We start from the raw sequence: 24219 nt of genomic DNA on the forward strand, positions 1-24219 counted from the left end.
ATGTGATTCAACCACACGACGCCTCCAATATCAGCAGGCCTCCTCTGGATTCCTCTCCGCTCTCATATCTCATCCGGCTGTCATGGCCGTGGACGCCGGCTCGAGGACGGCCTCAACGTCGGAGGAGGCCGCGCCGGATCGTGGTCTTGCGGCTTGGGGTGGACGAGGCTGCGCTGGATCGCTGTGCGGGCCGTCGGATATGTGGATGCTTCGCAATCGCGGGCGTAGGGGTCTCAGGCGTCGCGTCGCGTCCGGGAGTGGCACGGTGGCGGCGGCTTGGTGAGGTCGTTCGACGGCGGTTCCTTGGAGCGAGACGAGCAACCCTAATCACTGGTGCTGGGCGTGAGAGAGGAGGGGTCGGCGAGGTGGATCGTGGCGCAGGGAAGGCTGGGCGTGACTTGCCGCCCGAGATCGATGGTGAGGTTTCCTGCGAAATGACTTCCTTAAAGCGTGATGTCGGTCCCACGTGGCGGCGCCTTTCATCTGTGGAGCGATGGGCTTCACACGATCTCTGACAGAGCGATGAGCATTGGTGTCGCAACTGTGGACAGAATAGTTACGAATGTTTTAGTTGTAGAGATAGAGATAGAGATACTAGCTTCTAATATAAAAACACTATGCGGGGTCGCGTACAGCCATTTTTACCTACCAGCTGGGGGTTGTTAGCTCATATAATAAACTGCAAAGTTTAAATTATGTGCCATCGAAAATCCGGTTGTTTAGCCGTCCATTTGGAAGGAATAAAATCACACGGTTGCTGATCTCGGTGATGGTAGCTGCACGGCGTACCTACTACCTAGCTTGATCCCATCGGCAATTCAGCATCCGTCCTTGAGCAAATAGACACAGCCACCGGACTCAAGACAGCTAAGCTAGCATTTCGCTCGGATCCCATTTCCTTCCCCATTTAGGGCATGTTTGGAACAAAGGAATGCAAAACAGAGGAATGGTAGAAAACGCAGGAATGGAGGAAAGCAAAAAGCGGAAAACTACAGGATTACAAACCATAGGAACTAAAAATGTGGACTGTTTGGATTGCAGGAAATAGATTTGAATCTTCACATTTTCCAATGACAAAGTAGCCGTTGCTTTCTTTCCTGGTCTGATGCTCATGCAAGCCAGTAGCCGTTACTTGCTTGTCTGGTCTGAAAAATTCTACCCGTTGCTTGCTTCTCGTCACTATATAACTTGGACCTGCAGACTAGCAAGACAAGTAGTACACACAAACACACTGTACGTGTCATCCTGATGCTAGCAGCCATCTTTGTAGAGATAGGAAGTGCTTTCCTTTCTATGGATCCAAACTATCGCCGATCACAAAATGAAGATGATTTCATTTTCTTCATCCACCCAACACTAGAAGAAGGCACCTCATCCCAATCATCCAAAAAGAAACCAATACATAATTCTATCCGAAATGGAGCCACCTTTATTCATGAAACTCTAACAGGGCATGAGGCCCTATGCAAAAGGCGGTTCCACATGGAAAGAGAGATTTTTCAAGATCTTGTACACAGATTGCTTGAAAATAACCTTCTTGGTGATTCAAGGTATGTATCTGTGGAAGAGCAGCTAGGCATATTCCTTTATGCCATATCCAAAAATGCAAGCAATACTACATTGCAAGATATATTTCAGCATAGAGGAGAAACAATTAGCCGCCACTTCAGATCAGTGCTCAATGCACTTACACAACTCACATGCAACTACATACGGCAACCAACCCAGCCTTGTTTCATCATGAGAAAATGAAAGAAAAGTTTCTCTGTTTGCTGGGTTCTCTTTGAATATGTCTGCTGCTTTTATCAGCTCTTCCATTTGTAGATCAGGCAACCCCTCAAGAGATGTGACACACTTCTTGATGCTATATGGATCCTCCATTTTCTTCTCTTCTATGGTTGCAAATCGCTCAATTTCTTCCTTTTTGAGCATTAAGTACCTTTCCTGAAAATCATTAGTCAATGCAGCACGACTGGTTTTCTGCTTTTTTCCTCTCTTAGCATCAACCATCTCTGGAGTTGAACTAGATGGTCGGAAAGTGCGACGTTGAATTTCTAAAATCTGTTCAGGGGCAAATGTCTCTTGATTTACAGAATCTTGTGGCTAGGTTCCATCTGGGGAGGCATTAAAAGTAGAGGCATTAACTAGATTTGAGAAAGGACTAAATTCATCAGCGCCAAACCAATTAGTATCATCTCTCGTCCCCTCGACATCAAAATGCAAGGTCGATGTAGTATCAGGACCATGTCGTGGAGGTGAATGTGAAGCAAGAACTTCTGAACATTGCTTTCTCTTATTAGCATAATTATCCATTCCATGACAACTCCTTCCTTCAGCATAACGACCTGTACAAAATATGTACAGGATATTTTTAAGTATAGGTGCAACAATATTTAATGAAAATATATGTCGTTAGATCCATGAACTAAAACTCACCATCATATAAAGCATACAGATCATCAAAGTATGGAAATGATTTATCACGCCATCAAAGAAGACTGTCTTTGTTTCGACGTTCCGCCAATCCCATCCAGACACTTTCTGGTGCGGTCACCATCATTCTATTAGAATCCCAGCCAAAACCACTTTCTTCTTGCAAATCCTTTACAGCTCGAAAATCCTTCTTCAAATCTTGTTCCTTTTGTTTTACTTGACCCACGGTGAATGCTAAAGAAAACCTTGAATTGAACTGATCAACCATAGTAGTCCATGCTTCCTTGCTCCATGCATTGTTTGTCCGAAATCTTGGTAAATCGTGTTGTTTTAAAAGTCCAATAAGATAAAGGATCCTCTGGTGGTTCCAGTTTGCTCAACCAACAGCTCTTCTGGTGCCTAACAAAATATTGGGAAAGATGAATGCCACGGACTAAAAAAATGCAAAGAAGGAAAGGCAATGTCTTCGATGGCAAATAAAATTCAGAATGCTACACCAAACTAGCAGATGCAATCTTGAATTGGGGGGAAAAAAATCAGAAAATCAGTATTTCAGAAAACCAAACGTTGTCCACCGCGAGGTCGTGCTCTCCCACTCCGCCGTCCTTGCGCTCCGTCCCGCCATGGCCGTTCGGGAGCCATGTGAGCTCCTCGCGGGTGGGAGTCATGGCCGCGCTAGCCATGCGAGCTCCGGCCGCGCCCGCAACGCGAGCTCCGGCCGCGCCCGCACCCCGCTGAGGCTGCGCCCCCTGTGGCCCGCGCTCGCGACCTCGCCGGGCTGGCCGGCCGCCGTCGGGATACATGAATACGGGAATACAGTCACAAAGTAAAATTATCAAATTGATTACCTTGTTCTTGTGGGATCTCGCCATCCCCTCCAGATTGGGGAACGCCAAGACCATGTTCTGGTGCTGCAGACGGAAGGGGTGGAGTCCGTTTTTGTCCCCCAGATGCACTTTGAAGTCGCGGATTCATCATCTGTGCGAGCTGGAGGGCGGCGAGTGCGTCGGCGTGCTCCCGTGTGCCTAGGGTTTAGGCCATGGCGGGAGGGTGAGGCAGTGGCGGGAGGGAGGCAGTGGTCGCGGGAGAGTCGAGAGAGCGAGCCGCCGATCGTTCCCTCCGTTCCCTTGGGTCGGAGTGGATTTTCTGGTTCTCGTGTTTTGTGCATGAATGGAATCCTTTCCTCCGGAACGGAAGGTTGCATTCCTTCGTTCCAAACGGCAAATCTTGTTTCCTTTCCTACCATTCCTGTACCCGTGAAATTCCTACGTTATTCCCGTGTTCCAAACGAGGCCTTAAACATGTATCTTACTTACACGATCCCTGAGAAAAGAAAAATTCCCGTCCAATCATAATGTAAGCCGGCCGCCATGTTTTTTTTCATGTCCTTCCACGAGCCAGCATAATTGAAGAGAAGGTACATAGGCCTGAATGACTGAATTTCCATGGGTATTCTCACCAGTTGACCAGCAAGCAGCTATGACTTGCATGCTGCTGACTACAGTGTCCGTGTAGAAGGAGCATGCAGGTAGCAGCGGTCCAGGAGAGACACGGTCGGGCACACGGCCAATGAATGATGTGGTTCAATTCGAATTCATTGATCAGTACTCCCTCTTGTCGTAAAAACGAGTCATTCTCGCCAAAATGTCAATAACTTTTAATTTCGACCAAATATATTTAATAAAATATTAATATTTATGGTACAAAATTAGTATCATTAAGTAGATCGTTGGATAATTTTCATAATAAATTTATTTGACGATATAAATGTTGCAAGCATTTTCTATAAAAATTAGTTAAGTTGGACCAGCACGTTTTCCATAGCGACTCTTTTTTAAGGGACGGAGGGAGTATGGCTGATGCTGCCGACCTCGGTTTTTAGATTTCACACGTACTGTACCGGCGTACTGGCAGCACCCAACCGGCCAGATGATCCGTTCATCAATATTTTCGCTTGATTGTGCAATTGCAAATAAATGAAATCTTGGATGTTATCCCTTGCGAGATCAAATATTTCTCTTGTAAATATTTGGGACTGCCATTGCACATTCGACAATTGAGAAGAGTGGATGTGCAGCCAATGATCGACAGGGTGGCAGTTAAGCTACCAAGCTGAAAAGCAAAGTTTCTGGACATATTTGGTCGTTTGATTCTGGTAAACTCTGTGCTCTCGTCAATGCCAGTGCACTTCATCACAAGTTCGCACTTAAAAATGCGCGATAAAGAGGATCGATAGAACCAAAAGATCTTTTCTCTGGAAGGGTGCAGAAACAGCAAATGGTAGACATTGTCTAGTCCATTGGCCGAAGGCCACCAGACCACAAATATTAGGAGGGGTCGACATTCTTGACTTTGTTGTCATTGAACGTGAGGCTTATGACAGATGGAGACTGTGCAACAAATGGCAGAGTTTGTTTGCCTTTGGGACTTAGTTCAACTGGTGCAACTCAATGAACAAAGATCAGATTCGGTGGAGGTGGACAGCGGACAGAGAACAACACTACAAAATCCGTGTACCAAGCACAATCCAAAGGCTCCTACTGTTCCTTTAAGGCAAAGTCAATCTGGAGAGTGCATGTTATAGTTGTCCATGCAGCCCGTGGCATGACGGCACGACACGAAGCCCGCTTTTTTAGCCCGACACGAGCACGGCACGGCCCGGTGACATGCGGGCCCGGGCTGGCCCGGCCCGAGGCAGCAGGCCGTGCCTGGGCCGCTGCTCAGGCCCGTGGGCTGGCACGGCACGGCCCGGCCTGAGTCAGCCGGCCCGGCAGCGGCCCGGCCACCCCCTCCCCCTCCTCACTCCTCATCCCCTCCCTGCGGCCCAGCGCGGACGGCCCAGTGTCCCCGCCTCCCCCCTCCTCATATGGCCCCGCGGCCCACGCAGCTGCAGCCCCATGCTGGCACGCGCACGCTCTCAGCCCCGGCCGAACCCTAACTCCTTTCTGGCCTTCCCCTCCCCCTCCCCGCCGCCACCTCCCGTAATCCCGTTCCCCGCATCGCACGGCATGGACGCGGCCTTCTCCTTCCCCGCCGTTCACCTGCTTCTCCGCCCTACAGCCGCCCGCCTCCTCCTCGCGCACAAGCTGCAGAACGCCACGGCGGCCATCCACGACCTGCCTCGGGCTCCTCTCCTCCTGTCCCTCCACGAGGCCGCACCTTGGGTGCGAGCGCGGCGTGCTCGAGCTCCGCCCCGCCGGCCGCCGACGCCTCGAGCTCCTGCTTCCCCGCGGCTTGCCGAATCCCACCTCCACTCCAAACCCGCCTCCGCCGATGGTGGCCACCTCCTCCTCACCGCCACGCGCTGCTGCTCCTCCACATGCCTCCTCTGCGCGGATCCGGCCTCGTTCTCCACGGATCCGGCCTCCTCATTGCTCATCCTCCGCGGATCCAGCCTCCTCATCGCTCATCCTCCGCGGATGGAGAGGTCGCGTCGTCCATGGCCTTCCGAAGCAACGACGGCAGCCTGGCGCCCTGGCCTCTCCCTCTCTCTCTCTCTCTGTCGGTGTAGTGGGCCTTGGGCTGGCCCGGCACGCTGGATTAGCCGTGCTTCTCGGGCCGGCCCGGCACGAAAAACGGCCCAGCAGGCCGTGCCTGGGCCGTCGGCCAGGCACGAAGCCCATGGCGGCACGGCCCGCAAGGCACGTCGTGCCTTGTTGGCCCGGCCCCCATCGGGCCGTGCCGGGCCGGCCCGTTGGACATCTATAGTGCATGTAGAAGGAAAACTAAAATTCTTTGCCTGGCTGCCGGTTCAAGCGAAAGTACTGATGACGTTGGACAAACTTTTTATGAGAAATTGGCCATGCAATCCCATTTGCCCGTTGCGCAACCAAGATCCAGAGACGGCTTTGCATTGGTGCCTCTTGTGCCCATTTGCCAAGGAAGTATGGAACCTGGTCAGAAGCTGGGCAGGGGGGGGGGGGGGGTGCATTCAAATAAATATTAATGTTCAAACATTGTAAGTGTGGTGGGAGAATTGGCTTCAAGGGCAGGACACAACGAAACAGAGAACAAGAGCAGCAATCCTCATGTACTCGACCTGAAACATTTGGAAAGAGTGCAATCGAAGAACCTTTGAAGGATCGACGCGATCGCTACAACAGGTTTTGGACCTAATCAAAGAAGAAATTGGACTCGTCACAAGAGCTATCAGGTTTCCTGTTCTACCCCAATGATTTTACTCAGTTTTCTGTGTCTGAGTCTGTATGCCTCTAGAAATATGTAATTTCATTTCGTAAAATGTCAGAATGCTCTTCTTATATGATATAGCAGTGCACTTGCTAATTTTTCAAAAAAAAAGTTAACTCTTGAAAATGCAAAATGTATTTTGGGATAGAGTGAGTAGATTGCATGGTGTAATTTCTCAACAACTCTCTCAGCATCGCAGCTCAACAAAAGGATGCAATTTCTCAACCCAACCGGCCTATGGTCCCGTTTGGCTTTCTAAATCTTGGCTGAAATTGGTTGGAAAACACTGTTTTGGCTGAAATGTTGTAAGAGAAAAATACGGTTTCGGCTGAAAAAAGAAGCCGAGCAAGCCGGATATAACTTCTAATAAACAACTTCTCCCGGTACCCATTTTTATCTATCTAATTAAATAGTAGCTTCTGATAAGAAAAAAATACGGAGTTGCGTGTACGTACAGCCATTTTTACCTACCAGCTGTGTGGTTGTTAGCTCATATAATAAACTGCAAAGTTTAAATTATGTGCTATCGAAAATCCGGTTGTTTATTTACCCGTCCATTTGGAAGAAAGCATGGTTGCTGATCTCATGGTGACGTGGTTATTCTAAGCCCCTTCATGCAAAGCACGTGGTGGTAGCCGGGCGGCATACCAGTACCAAGCTTGATCGATCCATCGGGATCCGTCCTTGAGCAAACAGACACAACCACCGGACCGAAGAGAAGATATATAGTTTCTGCTGACAGCTAAGCAGCATCTCTTGCATCCCATTTCCTTCCCCATTCTCATGTACTATAATCTTACACATCTCAGAGAAATTTTCATCCAATCATAATGTATGCCGCCATGTTTGTTTTTTCCATGTCCTTCCAGTCTTCCACGAGCCAGCATAATTGAACAGAAGGTACACAGGCCTGAATGGGTCAATTTCCATGGATATTCTCACCAGGTGACAAACAAGCAGCTATGACTTGCAGGCGCTGCTGACTACAGTGTCCGTGTAGCAGGAGCAGGTAGCTAGCAGCTAGCGGTCCAGGAGAGACATGCACGGGCACACGGGCACACACGGCGAATGAATGGTGTGTGGTTCGGCCCGGTTTTCACTTTTCACACGCACCGTATGGCGTACTGGCAACACCCAACCGGCCTGATGATCCATTCACTCATCAGGCGTAGGCGAGCTGTTTGTTTCTTCACCTACGTCGTCCGTAGCCGCGTACATATGGGCCGGCCGACCAGTCCCCAGGCCCCGGTGTGACCTGGCTGGCCTCTCTCGCCCTCGCGTACATGCGTACGCTACGTTTGCGTGATGTACATACGTCGTGGAAGACGGCTGTGGGGTTGCCTCACCTAACCCGCGGTCGCGATCGCGGCGAGAGGGGCCGGGCCACTGCACACCGCGAGCGCACGGTACTGCCCGTGTCCATCATCTCTCGCTGTCGTCTCAGTCTCAGCTACTCATCACTCTCGCACGCACTGCGCTAGCTGGGCGCTCTCGCCCTGCGCGCGCACCACCCGTCTCACCGGCCGGCCTCGCCTCACTTGGCTTGGCCTATAAATTCCGAGCCACTCCAACCCCGGCGCTCTCAGGATTATCGATCGCAAGAGAGAATCCTACCAAACCCAGCTACCAACTCGGTCATATCATCACTCGACCGCACAGACAAAGGGAAAACCTAAAAACTAACTCTCTTCAACATCCTCTGCCTTTCTGCTTCGGCACCACTACTACAACTACGAGACACACCGCGAGCTAAAGAGGAACAGCTAGCTGGTCGGTCTCTTATCATCATCGTCGCGCCAAGATGACCGTGGTCGGCGCCGTTTCCACTGATGCCGGCGCCCCAGCTGCCGCCGCGGCACTGGTGCAGCAGCCCGCGGGGAACGGGCAGACCGTGTGCGTCACCGGCGCGGCCGGGTACATCGCCTCGTGGCTCGTCAAGCTGCTGCTCCAGAAGGGATACACTGTCAAGGGCACTGTCAGGAACCCAGGCATGCCTTTTGTTATATATATGCATATATATGTAGTAGAGCTGAGGAGTGTTCTATGGCGATTAACGTTTGTGTTAATGGCGATATGATGCTGGCAGATGACCCGAAGAACGCGCACCTCAAGGCGCTGGACGGCGCCGCGGAGCGGCTGATCCTCTGCAAGGCCGACCTCCTGGACTACGACGCCATCTGCCGCGCCGTGCAGGGCTGCCAGGGCGTCTTCCACACCGCCTCCCCCGTCACCGACGACCCGGTGAGTAGTTCGCCTCGCATGCACGGCGGCCGGCAAATTCGACTGCTCCCTTGCTGCATGCCGCCATGACGACGTACTATATGCATTAACTAATTACTGCATACTTGCCGGTCGCGCGCAGGAGCAAATGGTGGAGCCGGCGGTGCGCGGCACGGAGTACGTGATCAACGCGGCGGCGGAGGCCGGCACGGTGCGGCGGGTGGTGTTCACGTCCTCCATCGGCGCGGTGACCATGGACCCCAGCCGCGGGCCCGACGTCGTGGTCGACGAGTCGTGCTGGAGCGACCTCGAGTTCTGCAAGAAAACCAGGGTGGGTGCTTGGTCACTTTTGAGTCTGCTTGCCTTCCCTGTCGTCTCCATCTATCATCTACATATCCCGCCTACTACTACCTCATCACTGCATGCTGCTACCTTTCGCTAGCTAGCTGCACCATATCGATCAGTATTTTCTTTCTGTTTTTGTTTTGTTTGGATCTACAGATATAAAAAAAAGCTAGGGTGAAAGAAACACTAACGATAGCTATCATGAGATATATAGGTGAATTATTATTACCCTCTATATTGGCATGCACTACCTACCGAACCCTAAAAGAGAGTTAGACTTTTGAGGCAGCCAATAGATCGAATCAAGTGCTAGCTCATCGATGCATGGTGCCTGTCAAAAGCACACACAGATAGCAGCACTAGATTTGAACCAGAACTTTCTCTAGTGATCGACGTGCACTCGCTATAGGGAGCCCAAAGAATGAATATATAAAGGGATTTGGTTTCAGAAAAAAAAAACGAAGAAGAAAAAAGAGCAAGCGTGTGGATGTAACGTGCGACGACGTGAATCATGCATGAGGCCACGCACGCCGATAGAGCATAGACACATGTATGGCATGCAGAGCTAGCTACGATAGATATATTATCTGCTTGTGCTTATCATTGGCACTGCAGACTCTGTTCTTGCTTCTGTGTTTCACTTTAAGAAAAGACAAGACTAGAATTCAAGAGTAGTAAAGACTGTTTTTCCTTGTCTTTAAAACACCAAATTTTCCCCTTTTTTTTCTTGTGAAGGCGACGACCTTTTTTCTTGGTTGCTGTTGACGGACGGAGTGTTGCACCGAAAAGTTAAGGGCTAGCTAGCTAGCTAGTATAGATGTTTGGGAATCTTATAGCTGCATGTTTATTTCTTAAACACGTGCATGACAAACTCTTTGTTGTCAAGGGTAAAGCTGAAAATTCAAACCTAGCTAGCTCTTTTAGTTGTCGACTCTTAATTATTCGGTAATGCAGCGGGTGAAGTGATGATCAAAGCATATATAGAAGCACCTACAAATAGTACATGCATGCGCGCCCACCTTACAGCACGATCTTAGCCCGGCCACCACTAGAATTATTGAACCTGTGTCTCTATGTGTGTGGCGTATATATACGTCTACATACGGTCATGCCATATGCTTGGAAAACGGAAATTCCAACTGGCCAGAAAATACGACGCCGGTTGCTGAACGCATGGACCCGATCGCCGACACAAGCTAGTGCTGGGCCGGCCTGCTTTGTCGCCGTTACTCTGTCCACGAAACTTATAAGCTGGCTTAGTCATGATATATTATTTTTCTCATCCAACAAATCAGCCGAACAGAGTGTTTGCCTTTGTTGAGCGAACAAATTCTATACTATATGCTGCCTTGCTTTAAGAGAAGCGGTCGACCGATCGATGGTTAGCTTTTAATTTGCAAAAAATGGTCCAGTGTGTAGGTGTGCAGCCGATTGATTGATTTTGAGTGGTAACTCGTGCGTCTAGCTAGCTAGTGCTACTACCCAAACCCCCTCCAAAACAACCAATTTACTTGCTGGGGAGGGATTTTTTTTTTGTCTCCTTACGCAATAATTACGTCATCATGACACACCAATATTATTGTTCTTGTTGGACAGCTCACCTGCTCATCGATCGATCACGCACTAGCTTGGTAGTGTAGTACGTGCAACGACCTGCAGTGCATGCCCATCACTACTAAGATGATGTAGTGTAGGTGTTGTGATGATCATCATGTATCGATCTGAACGAAGAATCTGATCCGCTCATGATATGATGGATGGATGCACGACGATGCAGAACTGGTACTGCTACGGCAAGGCGGTGGCGGAGCAGGCGGCGTGGGACGCGGCCCGGCAGCGCGGCGTGGACCTGGTGGTGGTGAACCCGGTGCTGGTGGTGGGCCCGCTGCTGCAGCCGACGGTGAACGCCAGCATCGCACACGTGGTCAAGTACCTGGACGGCTCCGCGCGCACCTTCGCCAACGCCGTGCAGGCGTACGTGGACGTCCGGGACGTCGCCGACGCGCACCTCCGCGTCTTCGAGAGCCCGCGCGCGTCCGGCCGATACCTCTGCGCCGAGCGCGTCCTCCACCGCGAGGACGTCGTCCGCATCCTCGCCAAGCTCTTCCCGGAGTACCCCGTCCCCACCAGGTATCATCATCGTTACCATTATTCATTAGCTGCTGCTCTCGTATCATCCGGCAAAGCCCTTGCCGTCTTTCTAGAAAATTCATTAGCTGCTGCTTCGTTCCTTATCTACCTAATTAACCTAGCTAATGTCCGTACCTCGCTCCGTGCTTACCAACAACATTTTTTTTTGTTAAATGGCATGTCTAATAAAATTCCGGCCGCACGTACATACTAGTAGCTAATTAATGTGCATAAATTACTATGTTTAGATGTACTAGCGGTTGGCATGTCGTCCATCCCAAGCCTGTCTCAGCTACAACACAGCATATATATAGATATCATATCATCGCTTGTTGGTCTACTTGGACCTAGCTATATATGCTTAGTTAAGGGGCACTGTGTAGTGTAAGAAACGATCGACTGATTATATTAGGGCCTTGTTTAGATGCCATCCAAATTCCAAGTTTTTTTACTCTCTCCATCACATCAATTTTTAGCTGTTTGCATGGAGTATTAAATGTAGGTAAAAAAAATAACTAATTATACAGTTTAGTTGGAAATCACGAGATGAATCTTTTGAGCCTAGTTGGTCCACAATTGGACAATATTTGTCAAATAAGACGAAAGTAGTACTATTCATCGGATTGAAATTTTTTCGCAATCTAAACGAGGCCTAGGTAGCGCAAGCAATGAGCCAGTGATGATATGACAGTACTCCTGCTGCACAATGCAACTCGGTGTGGATCCCAGCGTGGTAGGTAACGATGGATAGGACCGGCCGGACACTGACACATACACTGCTGTATCATCAGCTCGATCGGTGCACACGTAAGCAAAAGCAGAGTGATGATCATCATCTAAAGGGCGTGCGTATGGGTTCAGGTGAACCAACTCCCTTGTATCCTGACGCACGCTGACTTGAGCGTACTGTACAAGCTACCTAGACGCAGCTAGTACATCACACGCCTCCAATTTTGCATGCTAATAATGCAAGTCGTAATATAATAGATCGAGCTAGCTCACGGTGGTGGTCAAGAATTTTTTTTAAAAAGAAACTCGACCAGCCGAGGGTATAATATAACCTTTTCCTGGGCATTCTAATTAAGGTAGAAGACCTTAATCATGCTGGCCGAGAGAATCTCTGAACTCCAACTTTTGTCGGCGAGTGTATTTTTTTAACAACATGCCATAAGCTATCAACTCGTATGCACAGAGCAGACCCGTTTAAATTCGTTCCTACGAGGGCGAATTACTATCACACGAAGCGATCTATATCCCAGTGCAGATCCAATGATTCTCAGTGCGAGGGCACGTGTCCTTATTAAGGGCAGAAAAACTGTGTTCCTCACCTTCTAGGGATCGAGGGGAGGAGAGTCATTATATATATTCGCCACCGGAAAAAGGCCGGCTGGCTCGAGAACTTGAGGACTCCATCTAGCTATGTCCATGGACTGCCGGCGCGCGACGCGTCAGTACCTGATACGTTCGCCGTGCACATCGCCGTCGACGGAAGTAGGTGAGGAGCTTTGCTATGTGCTGCCAGTGGACAACGTACGTGAGCACTTTAAAGGGTAGCGGTCCGAGAGGTAGATATCTGTAGCATCAGAGCGGGAAAAGTAGCGTGTGGTCGGACTTTGCAAGCTACTCGTAGCTCTCACGGCCATTATCCTGTCTGGTACGTGTTCGCTGTGGCCGTTGGCCAATCGGGTACGGCCGTTGCCGGTATATATCACCATCACCATGCGTGACTTACATTGGGTATTAGCGTGGTGTTTAAATTTAGAGGGTAAAGTTTAGGAATATCACATCGAGTATTACGTTGGAGTGTTATATGAGAGTGTTTGAACAGTAATAATAAAACAAATTATAGAAGTCCTTAGTAATCCGTGAGACGAATTTATTAAGCCTAATTAATCCATCATTAGCATATGGTACTGTAGCACCATGTTGTCGGATCATGGACTAATTAGGTTTAAAAAATTCATCTCACAAATAGTCGTAATCTGTGCAATTAATTATTTTTAGTCTATATTTAATACTCTATATATGTCTCTAAACATCTAATGTAATAGGGAGTAAACTTCGTTGGAACTAAACAAATAGAATCCCGGAACAAATGCATTCGCTCGCGTCTGCATTCTGCTGCAACCCTGCCTCTGCCAGCCCTTGTTTCCTGGCTGCTTGGTTCCATTGCAGGCCTGCATATATGTGCCATGTGAAACAGAGTTTGGCTTTTATGTAGCACTAGGACAGAAATTGCTCAAAGTTACGGAGACATAGACCATTATGTAAAAGACAGCAATAAGAGCATGGAAAATATATAGCTAATTGGAAGCAGTTTCTTGAGGGGTGACCTCTGCAGTAGGTCATCTTGCAGGTCCTAAATCAATTCATAGCAATTTCTTGAGCAGTGACCTCTGGAGTAGGTCATCTTTCCCGTCATCCTAGTCATCGCATACTTAACTGCACGAGCACTTGAATTTTACATGGATCCTAGTATAGTTGGTTGCTTTTTTTTTAAAAAAAAGAAACAACTATTACAAGGTACACTGAAAGTACTCACGTATGTAACTTGTGTATAAAATGACCGAGTCGTCCTAGCCATTATCATTACCACACAAGAAAGCAAAGTATGACTGTCCCTCTAGCTAGTAAAATCATGCATTTTTTCCAACTACATCATCACTTCTAGATGATTGAGAGACCCAAGCAACTATTACACCAACATGTAGAAATATTTACACTCCACCCTCCAGTATTTTCAAACAAAACATGGACAGAGAGAGGTTAGTCTCATTCAAAGAACACGGAAGCTAGCTAGCTGTTGACGCTGGAGAGAGAGAGCCACTGTAGGATGCGACTACAAATGGTTGGAGTATTATTCAACTGCTGACTACTAATGATCTACCAACCTCGCTCTAACGCGCTGGAATATTCAACTCTCTGTTTTGGCGGGTAATCTCGTTGCAACAGCGGTGGACTGAACTGGGTCGATTCGTCTAATACAGCTTTCCCATGACAATTTCATATATATGATGATTGTTTCAAAGATACCTCGCCATCGTCGACCATTTGCTTTGTTGTCGTAATCTCACCTTACCAATGAAATCTAACCGTAGCATCCTGCATTCTTCCATCACTGTCACTGCATCAGCATATTGTCGCAATGCTTTGGGTAGGGTCCAAGCGGAAGAATCTCACCTGCCACACAGGACAACCATGTGTTTACACTGTAATTGACACTACAACTAAGAAAATCAAAATGAATTATAACGCAATGTTCTTGACCTGTGCTTTTGTAGGATGACCTTGACCTGTAGTTGGTGGCTTGGTCCTGTGATGACCATGACTGAAGAAACCTGCTTTGGTTAGATGACTGACCGTGTGAGCGTTTGGTGCAGGTGCTCCGACGAGGTGAACCCGCGGAAGCAGCCGTACAAGTTGTCGAACCAGAAGCTCCGGGACCTGGGGCTGGAGTTCAGGCCGGTGAGCCAGTCGCTCTACGACACGGTGAAGAACCTTCAGGAGAAGGGCCACCTGCCGGTGCTCGGAGAGCAGACGACGGAGGCCGACGACAAGGAGGCGGCCCCCGCCGCCGCCGAGCTGCAGCAGGGAGGAATCGCCATCCGTGCGTGAGAGGGAGATGCCACGTACACATGAACACAAAAGCAAAGTTCATACTGCCCTGCCCCTGCTGTGTAAACAAACTAGTGCTTGTTCGCTGGTTGATATCCGTACCCTAAGGCTTGTAACGTAACTAATGTTCGTTCTTGTGAACTATAGTGAGTGAATAAAAATGGTTAATGTTCGTTCATTTTCCACTTTGATCCAGGTCTTGGATCTTCCATTTTGCAGATAAGAGAGTTCATCAATTCAATCAATTGGTTAAGAGACCACAAGTTTGGAAAGGATAGTAAGTGATAGGATCAGGAGTCCTTTCCTCTCAGTTTGGAGAAGAGGAACTCTGCTCGTGAGACATCATTTGGCACCTGGCCTGGCATGTGCATGTCGAAATCTTGCAAAGTATCGGGACTCTGGAGTAGCACTATACCAGATGGGCCTAGACGCTAGACTGTACAAGTACAAGACTCTTTGTTAACAAAAAAAAAAACATCGGATAAACTCAATAGTGTCCATGTTTGGTAGCCCAGTTGCGTACAAAAGTGAGCTCTATTATTGGCTGATGCAATATGTCACCCTTACTTGATCATCACATAACGATTCACAAATCACATTGTGCCATAATAAGATCATAGCAATCCACAAGAAACAACGACAGTCGCCACTCATATAAAGTATGAAGTATGTACTGTTGCCAGCTGGACTCTGATGCTCTGTCTGATATTTTGTAACACTTGTTACCAAAACTAATGCTTCTAGATCATTTGACTTCTCCCTAGGTGAAAATAGCAGAATATCGACATCTTGTAAACTTGCTAAAACATAACGACAGAAGAATTAAAGTGGTTAGATTTTTGGGAAAAAATGGACAGAATTAATAGGAAGTTCCTCATTTATAGGACTCGACAAATAAACATCTCACTACTCATGTTTGGTTTCGGTAGCTCATTTGCGTAAGAATTAGCTCTATCATTGGTAGTGCAGTAGTATAGTACCTAGTAAAACACCAGTTTGCCATCTTTCCTTGATCATGACAATACACAAAATATCATTGCAACTCAAAGAAACAATGACAGTTAACAGAGCTGAGATCGCAACATTTGGAGTTAAGTAACAAGACCAAATGAGAATCAAAAGGAAAGCAAAGAAAGAGCACTAAAACAAATGAGTTGGTAAACAGAGAGGAGTGCACAAAACAAGGGATCTGAAGAACAACAATATCTCAACTCGCAAGACCAAATTAGAATAAAAAAGAAATCAAGAAAGGGCACTGAAACAAATGGGTTGGTAAACAGAGAGTACAAAACAAGAAACCTAGAGTACAATAATATCGCAGCTCCCAACCTAACATATCTTTGACTTCCTGAAACTAATAGTGGTTATGGAGAAACAAGGAATTTACAACACGCAAATAGACTCAACATTGTTACTAAACGGTGTGATGCCCAATCATTGTAAAGAGACAACAGAACTTACATAGCATCAGAACCTACCGCAACAAAAGTATAACTATACATATATATCAATAAAGTTGTATCCAGAGGTGTGAGCAGAGAGCCCACAAAAGGACAAGCATGTATACAAACCAAGCCCTTGCTGAACTAAATATATTCCAGTTTTAAGAAAGAATTTGTGTTGCCACTACAGTAATGTTCAATCTTATAGCAACACAAGAAACTTTGAGCAACATGCTGAGTGACACTGTAGATTGCAAGGTCTATGTACACAGTCCTAATTCATGGGGATATTCTTAATTTGTGAATGTGTATCTTAAATGCAAAAGTGCCTTTTCAAAGTTGAAATTCCAACACAGTAGTTTTCCTAGGTAAAACAAGTCTAGCCAACCTCTAAATATTGACAGTTGTGCTAGTGGGTGCTAACAAATGCTCTCTTTTTTTTTGGATAAAACTTACCAGAGAGAGATGCTATTAATTGGAGTGTGACAGTTTTATCCTCTGGTAAGTTTCATCTGCAAAAGCTGGCCTCAAGGGTTTCCAAGGAAAAAAAAAGAACTCATCCTATTTGGCTTAGCAGTAGTTTGCTGAGCCTTGTGTGGAAGACAAGGAACAATATGGTGTGTGAAAATAATAATTCACAAAGGAATGGGTCAGTGATATTCTTCATTTCTTTTGTTATATGCAGGAAAAGAAAGAGTTGTTGAGAATAAGAATTAGACATTGTGGACATGATATGATTAAGGGATGGGAGTGGAACTTCAAACATCGTCTTGGTGTGATAAAGAAGGCAAGGATTGGGGATGAGGTAAAAGCTGCAGTAGTTTACTTTGTAGTTCAGTTTCCTGCGTGCAGTTTAAGTTGAATCATTTGCATTGAGATTATCAGGCCGGTACCCTCAGCTCTGATGAATTTTAGTAACTACAAAGATCAAAGTTGTAAAACATAGGGATCAAGTTTAAGCTTAATTTTCAGAGCAGTTATCAAAGGTCTAATCGCCTTCAGCAAAACTGCTTATATTGTATCTCGCCACAAAACTTCTCTTTCAATGCCATTTGAGTAGTTTTCTAGGTTTACGCATCTTCATTTTCTAAATCTAGACATGTTAAATGACACAAATCTACTTCTACAGCACTACAACGACAGTATAAATTATGAATAATTATAAAGTACCACATCCATCAATCCATGTAGGAACACATGGATATAACTAGTTGAACAAGTGACCATTTGAAATCTCTTTGTTATACGGGAATAAGGAAACAAACAAAACATCAAATGATCTTTTACATATCCATCTTTTCCCATGTAAGACATCAAATTAATAGATCATTTGGCTGTATAGTACTATAGTGTCAACAATTTGTCATCCATTAGCACATCCAATGGCACAGTGTTATTCAAGCATCAGATCTGTCAAACATAGCACGGACTACCTAGAACAAGGACCAATGAAGAGAGGAAACAAACTTAGCTGTCCCCTTCATTATCATATTTCACGTATAGGACAATTGGATAAATCACCACACTGGGTTATCGATCATGTTGGATAAATCACCGCACTGGGTGACCATGGATGAAAAATACAGCCAATTGCATGGACGCATTAGGGAAAAATATATAGAACCCTCAATGGAATACTCATTATATAACAGTCCATGTATGCTTAACTGAACACCTTAACAAGGCCCAGTGAATGCAGTGACCTAAAAGGCAAGTCACTATGTGCAAAATCAGTTCAAAGGACTTAAGAAAACTACAAGGGCTAATGCATAAAAAAAGTAGTTACAGGAAACAGAATGGCTAGAGATGGCAATTGAACAACAACAATCCAGTTTTGTGAATACTGGTTGCCACTTCAAATCCGAATGGGTTAGGAGGTGTCAATTGATAACACTATACAAGGGAATGAAGCGCCAGTGCATGAAATCCAATAAGGTCTTAATATCAACAGAACATTTTGGTTATTATCATGGTTCAGTCACTGTTTGTAATTGCCTTATTTCACAGGGCAAACCAGAATTTCGATATGATCGTAGAACTTCCACAAGTATGAAATCATATTTTAGAAAAGCTATAAAGACAACAAACGATTGCAGATGATAGGCAGAAATACCACCAATGGAATAAATATATTTTAGCTATGATGGCTGCATTCCAACTCCGCCTATGATGGGGCGCCTTTGGTGTCCCAGCATAGCAGGTCCCAAGCCCTGGTAAAGGAGGAGGGTTGTGTTAGGCGCGGCGGGCCAATGTAAAAACTTAGCCACTTTAATGGAGATGAAACCCAAAAGAATCCCGTTGGGACGTAACCCTCCTAGCGACGCGCCATGTCGAAACCCGGGTATGGTGTTAAATGAGCAAGGGCCGGGTCGTCACCCCCGTGACGCGCCGTGTCGCGATCTGGACACGGTGTCAAGTGAGCAAGGATCGGGTCGTCGCATCCTTAGTGGCGCGCCACATCGGCGCCCAGGTGTGGTGCAAAATGAGCAAGGGTCTTCACACCTACCTCAGCGGGTGCGAAAGGGTAAGGAAGCTAGTCGAGCCAACTAGGATCCGTTTAGGTAGCTGGAATATAGGGTCTCTTACAGGTAAGTTAAGAGAGTTAGTGGACACAGCGGTTAGGAGGCGTGTAAATATCTTATGTGTCCAAGAGACTAAATGGAAGGGGCAAAAGGCAAATGAGGTGGACAATACTGGCTTCAAGCTCTGTTACACAGGGACAACATCAAATAAAAATGGAGTAGGAGTTTTGATTGATAAGAGCCTCAAGGATGGTGTGGTGGAGGTGAGAAGGCAAGGGGATAGGATCATCTTAGTTAAACTTGTCATTAGTGATATGGTCTTAAACATAATTAGTGCGTATGCCCCCCAAGTAGGCCATGATGAGAGTGCTAAGCGGCTTTTCTGGAAAGACCTAGATCGCTTGGTTAGAGCTGTCCCTAGTAGCGAGAAGATTTTTATAGGAGGTGATCTTAATGGCCATGTAGGTACATCAAGTGCAGGTTTCGAGACGGTTCATGGGGGTTTCGGATATGGTAGTAGGAACCAGGAGGGAGAAGAAGTCTTAGACTTCGCCATAGCTTTTGATCTGATGATAGCTAACATTTTCTTTCGTAAGGGACAGTCCTATTTAGTGACCTTTAGTAGTGGCCAGTACTCTAGTCAAATCGACTTTGTCCTTACAAGAAGGAGGGATAAACGAACATGCGTGGACTGTAAGGTGATACCTGAAGAATGTGTGGTCGCTAAACACAAACTGGTGGTGGTGGACTTCCGCTTTCTGGTGCAAGCTCGTGGGAACAAACAAGCTAGGGTTTCTAGAACGAAGTGGTGGAAATTAGAAGGGGAGGCATCAAATGTCTTTAAGGAAAAGGTCATTGAAGAAGGCCCTTAGAATGATGAAGACAATGCAAACAGCATGTGGGAGAAGATGGCAACATACGTTCGGAAGGTTGCTTCAGAGGTGCTTGAAGTGACCAAAGGAAGCGGATGCGACTTGGAAGACACTTGGTGGTGGAATGAAGATGTGCAAAAGGCTATTAAGGAAAAAAAAGGAGTGCTATAAACGCCTGTATCATGACAGGTGTGCAAACAACATTGAGAAGTACAAGGTGACAAAGAAGACTGCAAAACGAGCGGTGAGTGAGGCAAAGGGACGGGCCTATGAGGACCTTTACCGACGTTTGAGTACGAAGGAAGGAGATAATGACATTTATAGGATGGCTAGGACTCGCGATAGGAAGACAAGGGACTTCAACTAAGTCAAGTGCATAAAGAATGAGAGGGAGCAGCTCTTGGTGAAGGAGGATGAGATCAAACATAGATGGCAAGAGTATTTTGATAAATTGTTCAATGGTGAGAACGAGAACACCACCGTTCAACTGGACGCCTCATTTGATGACACTAACAAGAGTTTTGTGCGGAGGATTCAAGAATCGGAGGTCAGAGAAGCATTAAAAAGGATGAAAGGGGGCAAAGTGATGGGCCCTGATGGTATCCCAATCAAGGTGTGGAGATGTCTCGGGGATGTAGCTATAGTATGGCTAACCAAGATGTTCAACAATATCTTTCGATCGAATAAGATGCCTAAAGATTGGAGAACAAGCATATTGGTACCAATCTACAAGAACAAGAGAGATATCCAAAGTTATACTAATTATTGGGGAATTAAGTTGATGAGCCACACTATGAAGTTATGGGAGAGAGTCATCGAACAGCGCCTGCGAGGAACGACGCAGATATCAATAAACCAATTTGGTTTCATGCCCGGTAGATCAACCACAGAAGCAATCTTCTTAATAAGACAGGTTATGGAGCGGTTTAGAGAGCAGAAGAAGGATCTCCACTTGGTTTTCATACTTGAAGAAGGCTTATGCCAAGATACTAAGAAATGTTATGTGGTGGTCTTTGGACAAACATAAAGTCCTATCAAAGTACGTGACCCTCATCAAGGACATCTACAACAATGTTGTGACTAGTGTTCAAACAAACGATGGTAACACAGATTACTTTCCGATTAAAATTAGACTTCATCAAGGGTTAGCCTTAAGCCCGCATCTCTTTGCCTTGGTAATAGATGAGGATACCAAGAACATTCAAGGGGATATCCCTTGGTGTATATTGTTCGCTGATGATGTAGTGTTAGTGGACGAAAGCCAGGCGAAAGTAAATAGAAAACTAGAGTTATGACGGCAGACCCTTGAGTATAAAGGTTTTAGATTGAGCAGAACTAAAACCGAATACATGAGGTGCGACTTTGACAGAGTTGTACAGGAGGAGGGAGATGTGAGTTTGGAAGGTCAAGTAGTGGCTAAGAAGAATACCTTTCGGTATTTAGGATCGATGCTACAGAGGGATGGAGATATTGATGCGGACGTTAGCCATAGAATTAAAGCAGGATGGATCAAGTGGCGACAAGCTTCTGGCATTCTCTGTGACAAAAGCTAAAAGGCAAGTTCTATGGAACGACGATTAAACTATGTTGTATGGAGCAAAATGTTGGCCTACAAAGATTTGATATGTTCAACAACTGAGTGTTGCAGAAATGTGTATGTTGCGATGGATTTGCGATCACACAAGAATGGACCGAGTTCGAAACGATGATATACGTGATCGCCTAGAGATAGCACTAATTGAAGAAAAGCCTATCCAACATCGGTTGAGGTGGTTTGGCCATGTCCAAAGGAGACCTCCAGAGGCACCAGTGCATTGTAGAGTCCTAAACCAAGCTAATAATATGAGGAGAGGTAGAGGAAGACCAAAATTGACATGGGAGGAGGCAATAAAAAGAGATTTGAAAGCTTAGGATATACCTAAAGATTTATGTTTGAATAGGAGTACTTGGAAATCAGCTATTGAAGTGCCTGAACCGTGACTTGAGGTTCTTGATGGGTTTCAAGTCTAACCTACCCAACTTGCTTTGAGACTGAAAGGCTATATTGTTGTTGTTGTTGTTGGCTGGCTGCATTCCAGCAACACGGTTAAAAAAACCATTAACCCAACAAATATACTTCTACCCCTGCACTGAACAATTGAAAGTTGAAACAAGGCACAAAAGAACAAAAGGTTTCAATAAGGATTCTGGCAACCCGTGTGCCATCAGAAGAAAAGCAATGCAACTCAATTGCCAAGGAGGGATATCCTGATATTGAGAAATTCCAATAAAGATTCGCTCATCCATTAGCATTCAGAGCAATGTACTGCTACACATCACATATGCATCCATCTAAATGATACCAAGCCTGAAACCAATACTGTAGCATCTAGATACCAACGTAGTACTGATCCAATTGAGCCCAATACCAAGATCTGAACCACAGGAGGGCTACCTATTGCTTGAAGGTGTAGGGCTGGGGTAGCGAGATGGGCCCCCGGCGGTCCTCATCGCCGTCGAGCAGCCTCTGCACCCGCTTCTTGGCGCAGTACAGCCGGTCGAAGTGCTTCACCTGCGGATTCACCAATTCAACCAGTTGCATAAACCTGCAGAATCATGCAGGGCTAAGCGTCGACGGCGGCGAAGTGGACCAGAGGGCGCTTACCCAGGTGGGGCGGCAGTTGCTGACGAAGTTGTCGCGGGACTTCTTGCAGTCGGTGGGGTAGAGGAGCCCCATGGTGGCGATCTCGGTGGGCTTCTTGTCCGCGTGCTTCTCCACGCACGCGTAGAAGGCATCCCGTGCCTGCGGAGAAGGCCCGTCAGTAGCGGAAAGCCGGAGGGGGAGGAGAGGGCTTAGGGGGCGGAGGAACGCAGGGACGTGGCTGAGGGCTGTACCTTGTAGCAGGCCTCGCGGCCCTTGGCGAGGACGTCAGGCATTACGGATCCGTCGGAGTCCGCGGCGGTGGACAGCATCGGCTGCGGAGGCGTGCGGAGGATTTGTTTGGGGGCTTTCGCTTGCGGAAGGGGAAAGGACACAGGTGGGCCGGCCCAAGGTGGATACGGGTCTGATGCCGTGTGGGCTCGGCTTCGGGGATCGTCCATGCAAGCCCGTCATAAACGCCTGCCGGGCCGTCAAATAATTCATCAGCAAGCCCGCACGGGCGCCAGACTCACCAGCCCAGTCACAGTCAGCTGGGCTGGCAGAGCAGCACAGTGACCTTAAACGATCTTTGTAATATAAGCTGAAATCATTATTTCTTACCCTGGGGTAGGGTATGCAGTAGTGGATATATGAAAACAAGTTAGGAGGGCTTCTTTTTTATCTTCCATCTCACTGACCTCTCTTTTCAAATTTTCACAGGTACAAGTTTGTAGGTAATCCGTGCTTCGAGTAGTGTGGCAGAGGCTTGAGCCCATGCCGCCCTGATGCTAGATCCACACTTAAGGGTATGTGTAATATAAGAACTAAGAAGTGGCTATGTGTAAGAGAATCTTGAATTTTTTTTTAAACTCACTCTTTTGTCGGTGTTTTCGGACCACCGACGAGTAAATTTGTATTTACGCGTTTGGCTCGGATGGCGTGCTCGGAGGACACGAGGGTTTATACTGGTTCGGGTGGAACGTCCCTACGTCCAGTTCGCTGCTACTCGTGTTACTGGCACTTGGTTTGCAGTAAGGGTTACAAACAGGCGAGAGAGGGAGAGGATCCCAAGTCTCTAGTGGAAGGAGTGAACGGGTGCTGAGAGCTCGCTTGCCGCTCAGCCGTGTGCTCGTGCCGTGCTCTTGTGTCCAGATCCTCTTTCATGGGACGCCCTACTTTCCCTTTTATAGGCGAAGGGAAAGCGCGGGTTATAGAGGAGGAAAAGAAGAAGAACGAGAGAGAAGAAGACTTCCAGGGTTGCCGGGTTCTTCTTCTCCTTCATGCGGGTCCCACCGATCCTGTAGATGTCAACATGGATGGCTCCATGTCGCGGCCCTGTTCATCACTGGCGCCATGCGCAGGCGTCATCTGCCAGTCATGGCGTTTCACTCCGTCCCGGCGGACGTCGTGGTGAACTGACACGCCTGTCAACGTCTGTACGAGGATTATGCAGAACAGCACCGGCACGCCCAACACTGTTCTTGATGTGAATCCCCAGGTATGACCCGTCATGGCTACGGGTTACATCGAGGTGTGTCAGCCTCTTCCCTGGCGTTAGAGTTTTGACCCAGGCCCATACGCTTGGACCTAGAGTGGTTAGCGACGGTATGGGTCCCCGTCGAACGAGACAGAACCCGCGTACTCGTGGTTGGGTGAGATGGAGCCCGTGACCTTGGGCGAGACGGAAACCACGTCCTTGGGGTTGGGCGAGATAGAGCCCGCACCCAAGAAGTCGGGCGAGACGGAGCTCGCACCTAAGGGGTCAAGCGAGATGGAGCTCGTGGCCTCGAGGTTGGGCAAGACAGAGCCTGTGGCCTCGAGGTCAGGTGAGA

General features: G+C 47.3%; 2 protein-coding genes and 1 pseudogene across 4 annotated transcripts; 1 reads left to right on the forward strand and 2 right to left on the reverse strand.

Annotated features, from left to right (window-relative positions):
* Positions 1 to 1671: 1671 nt before the first annotated feature.
* LOC136469723 (L10-interacting MYB domain-containing protein-like) lies at positions 1672 to 3101 on the reverse strand (annotated as a pseudogene).
* A 5093-nt stretch (positions 3102 to 8194) lies between these two features.
* On the forward strand, positions 8195 to 15109 carry LOC136477150 (cinnamoyl-CoA reductase 1-like). Its single transcript, XM_066475206.1, has 5 exons — positions 8195 to 8609; positions 8708 to 8862; positions 8984 to 9172; positions 10964 to 11316; positions 14697 to 15109. The coding sequence occupies exons 1-5, from the start codon at positions 8423 to 8425 to the stop codon at positions 14929 to 14931; spliced, it is 1119 nt and encodes a 372-aa protein (XP_066331303.1). The 5' UTR covers positions 8195 to 8422; the 3' UTR covers positions 14932 to 15109.
* Positions 15110 to 15243: 134 nt separating this feature from the next.
* Positions 15244 to 22718, reverse strand: LOC136477151 (uncharacterized). Of its 3 annotated transcripts, none has more exons than XM_066475209.1 (4): positions 22642 to 22718; positions 22412 to 22549; positions 22202 to 22318; positions 15244 to 15691 (listed from the first exon to the last, which is right to left on the reverse strand). In XM_066475209.1, the coding sequence occupies exons 1-3, from the start codon at positions 22681 to 22683 to the stop codon at positions 22202 to 22204; spliced, it is 297 nt and encodes a 98-aa protein (XP_066331306.1). In that variant the 5' UTR covers positions 22684 to 22718; the 3' UTR covers positions 15244 to 15691. The 3 variants fall into 3 exon arrangements, with proteins under 3 accessions (XP_066331306.1, XP_066331305.1, XP_066331304.1); XM_066475208.1 differs by lacking the exon at positions 15244 to 15691 and adding an exon at positions 15713 to 15731; XM_066475207.1 differs by lacking the exon at positions 15244 to 15691 and adding an exon at positions 18025 to 18583.
* Between the last annotated feature and the right edge of the window lie 1501 nt (positions 22719 to 24219).

Source organism: Miscanthus floridulus, chromosome 8, assembly GCF_019320115.1.
Source record: "Miscanthus floridulus cultivar M001 chromosome 8, ASM1932011v1, whole genome shotgun sequence".
NCBI classification, from domain to species: domain Eukaryota; kingdom Viridiplantae; phylum Streptophyta; class Magnoliopsida; order Poales; family Poaceae; genus Miscanthus; species Miscanthus floridulus.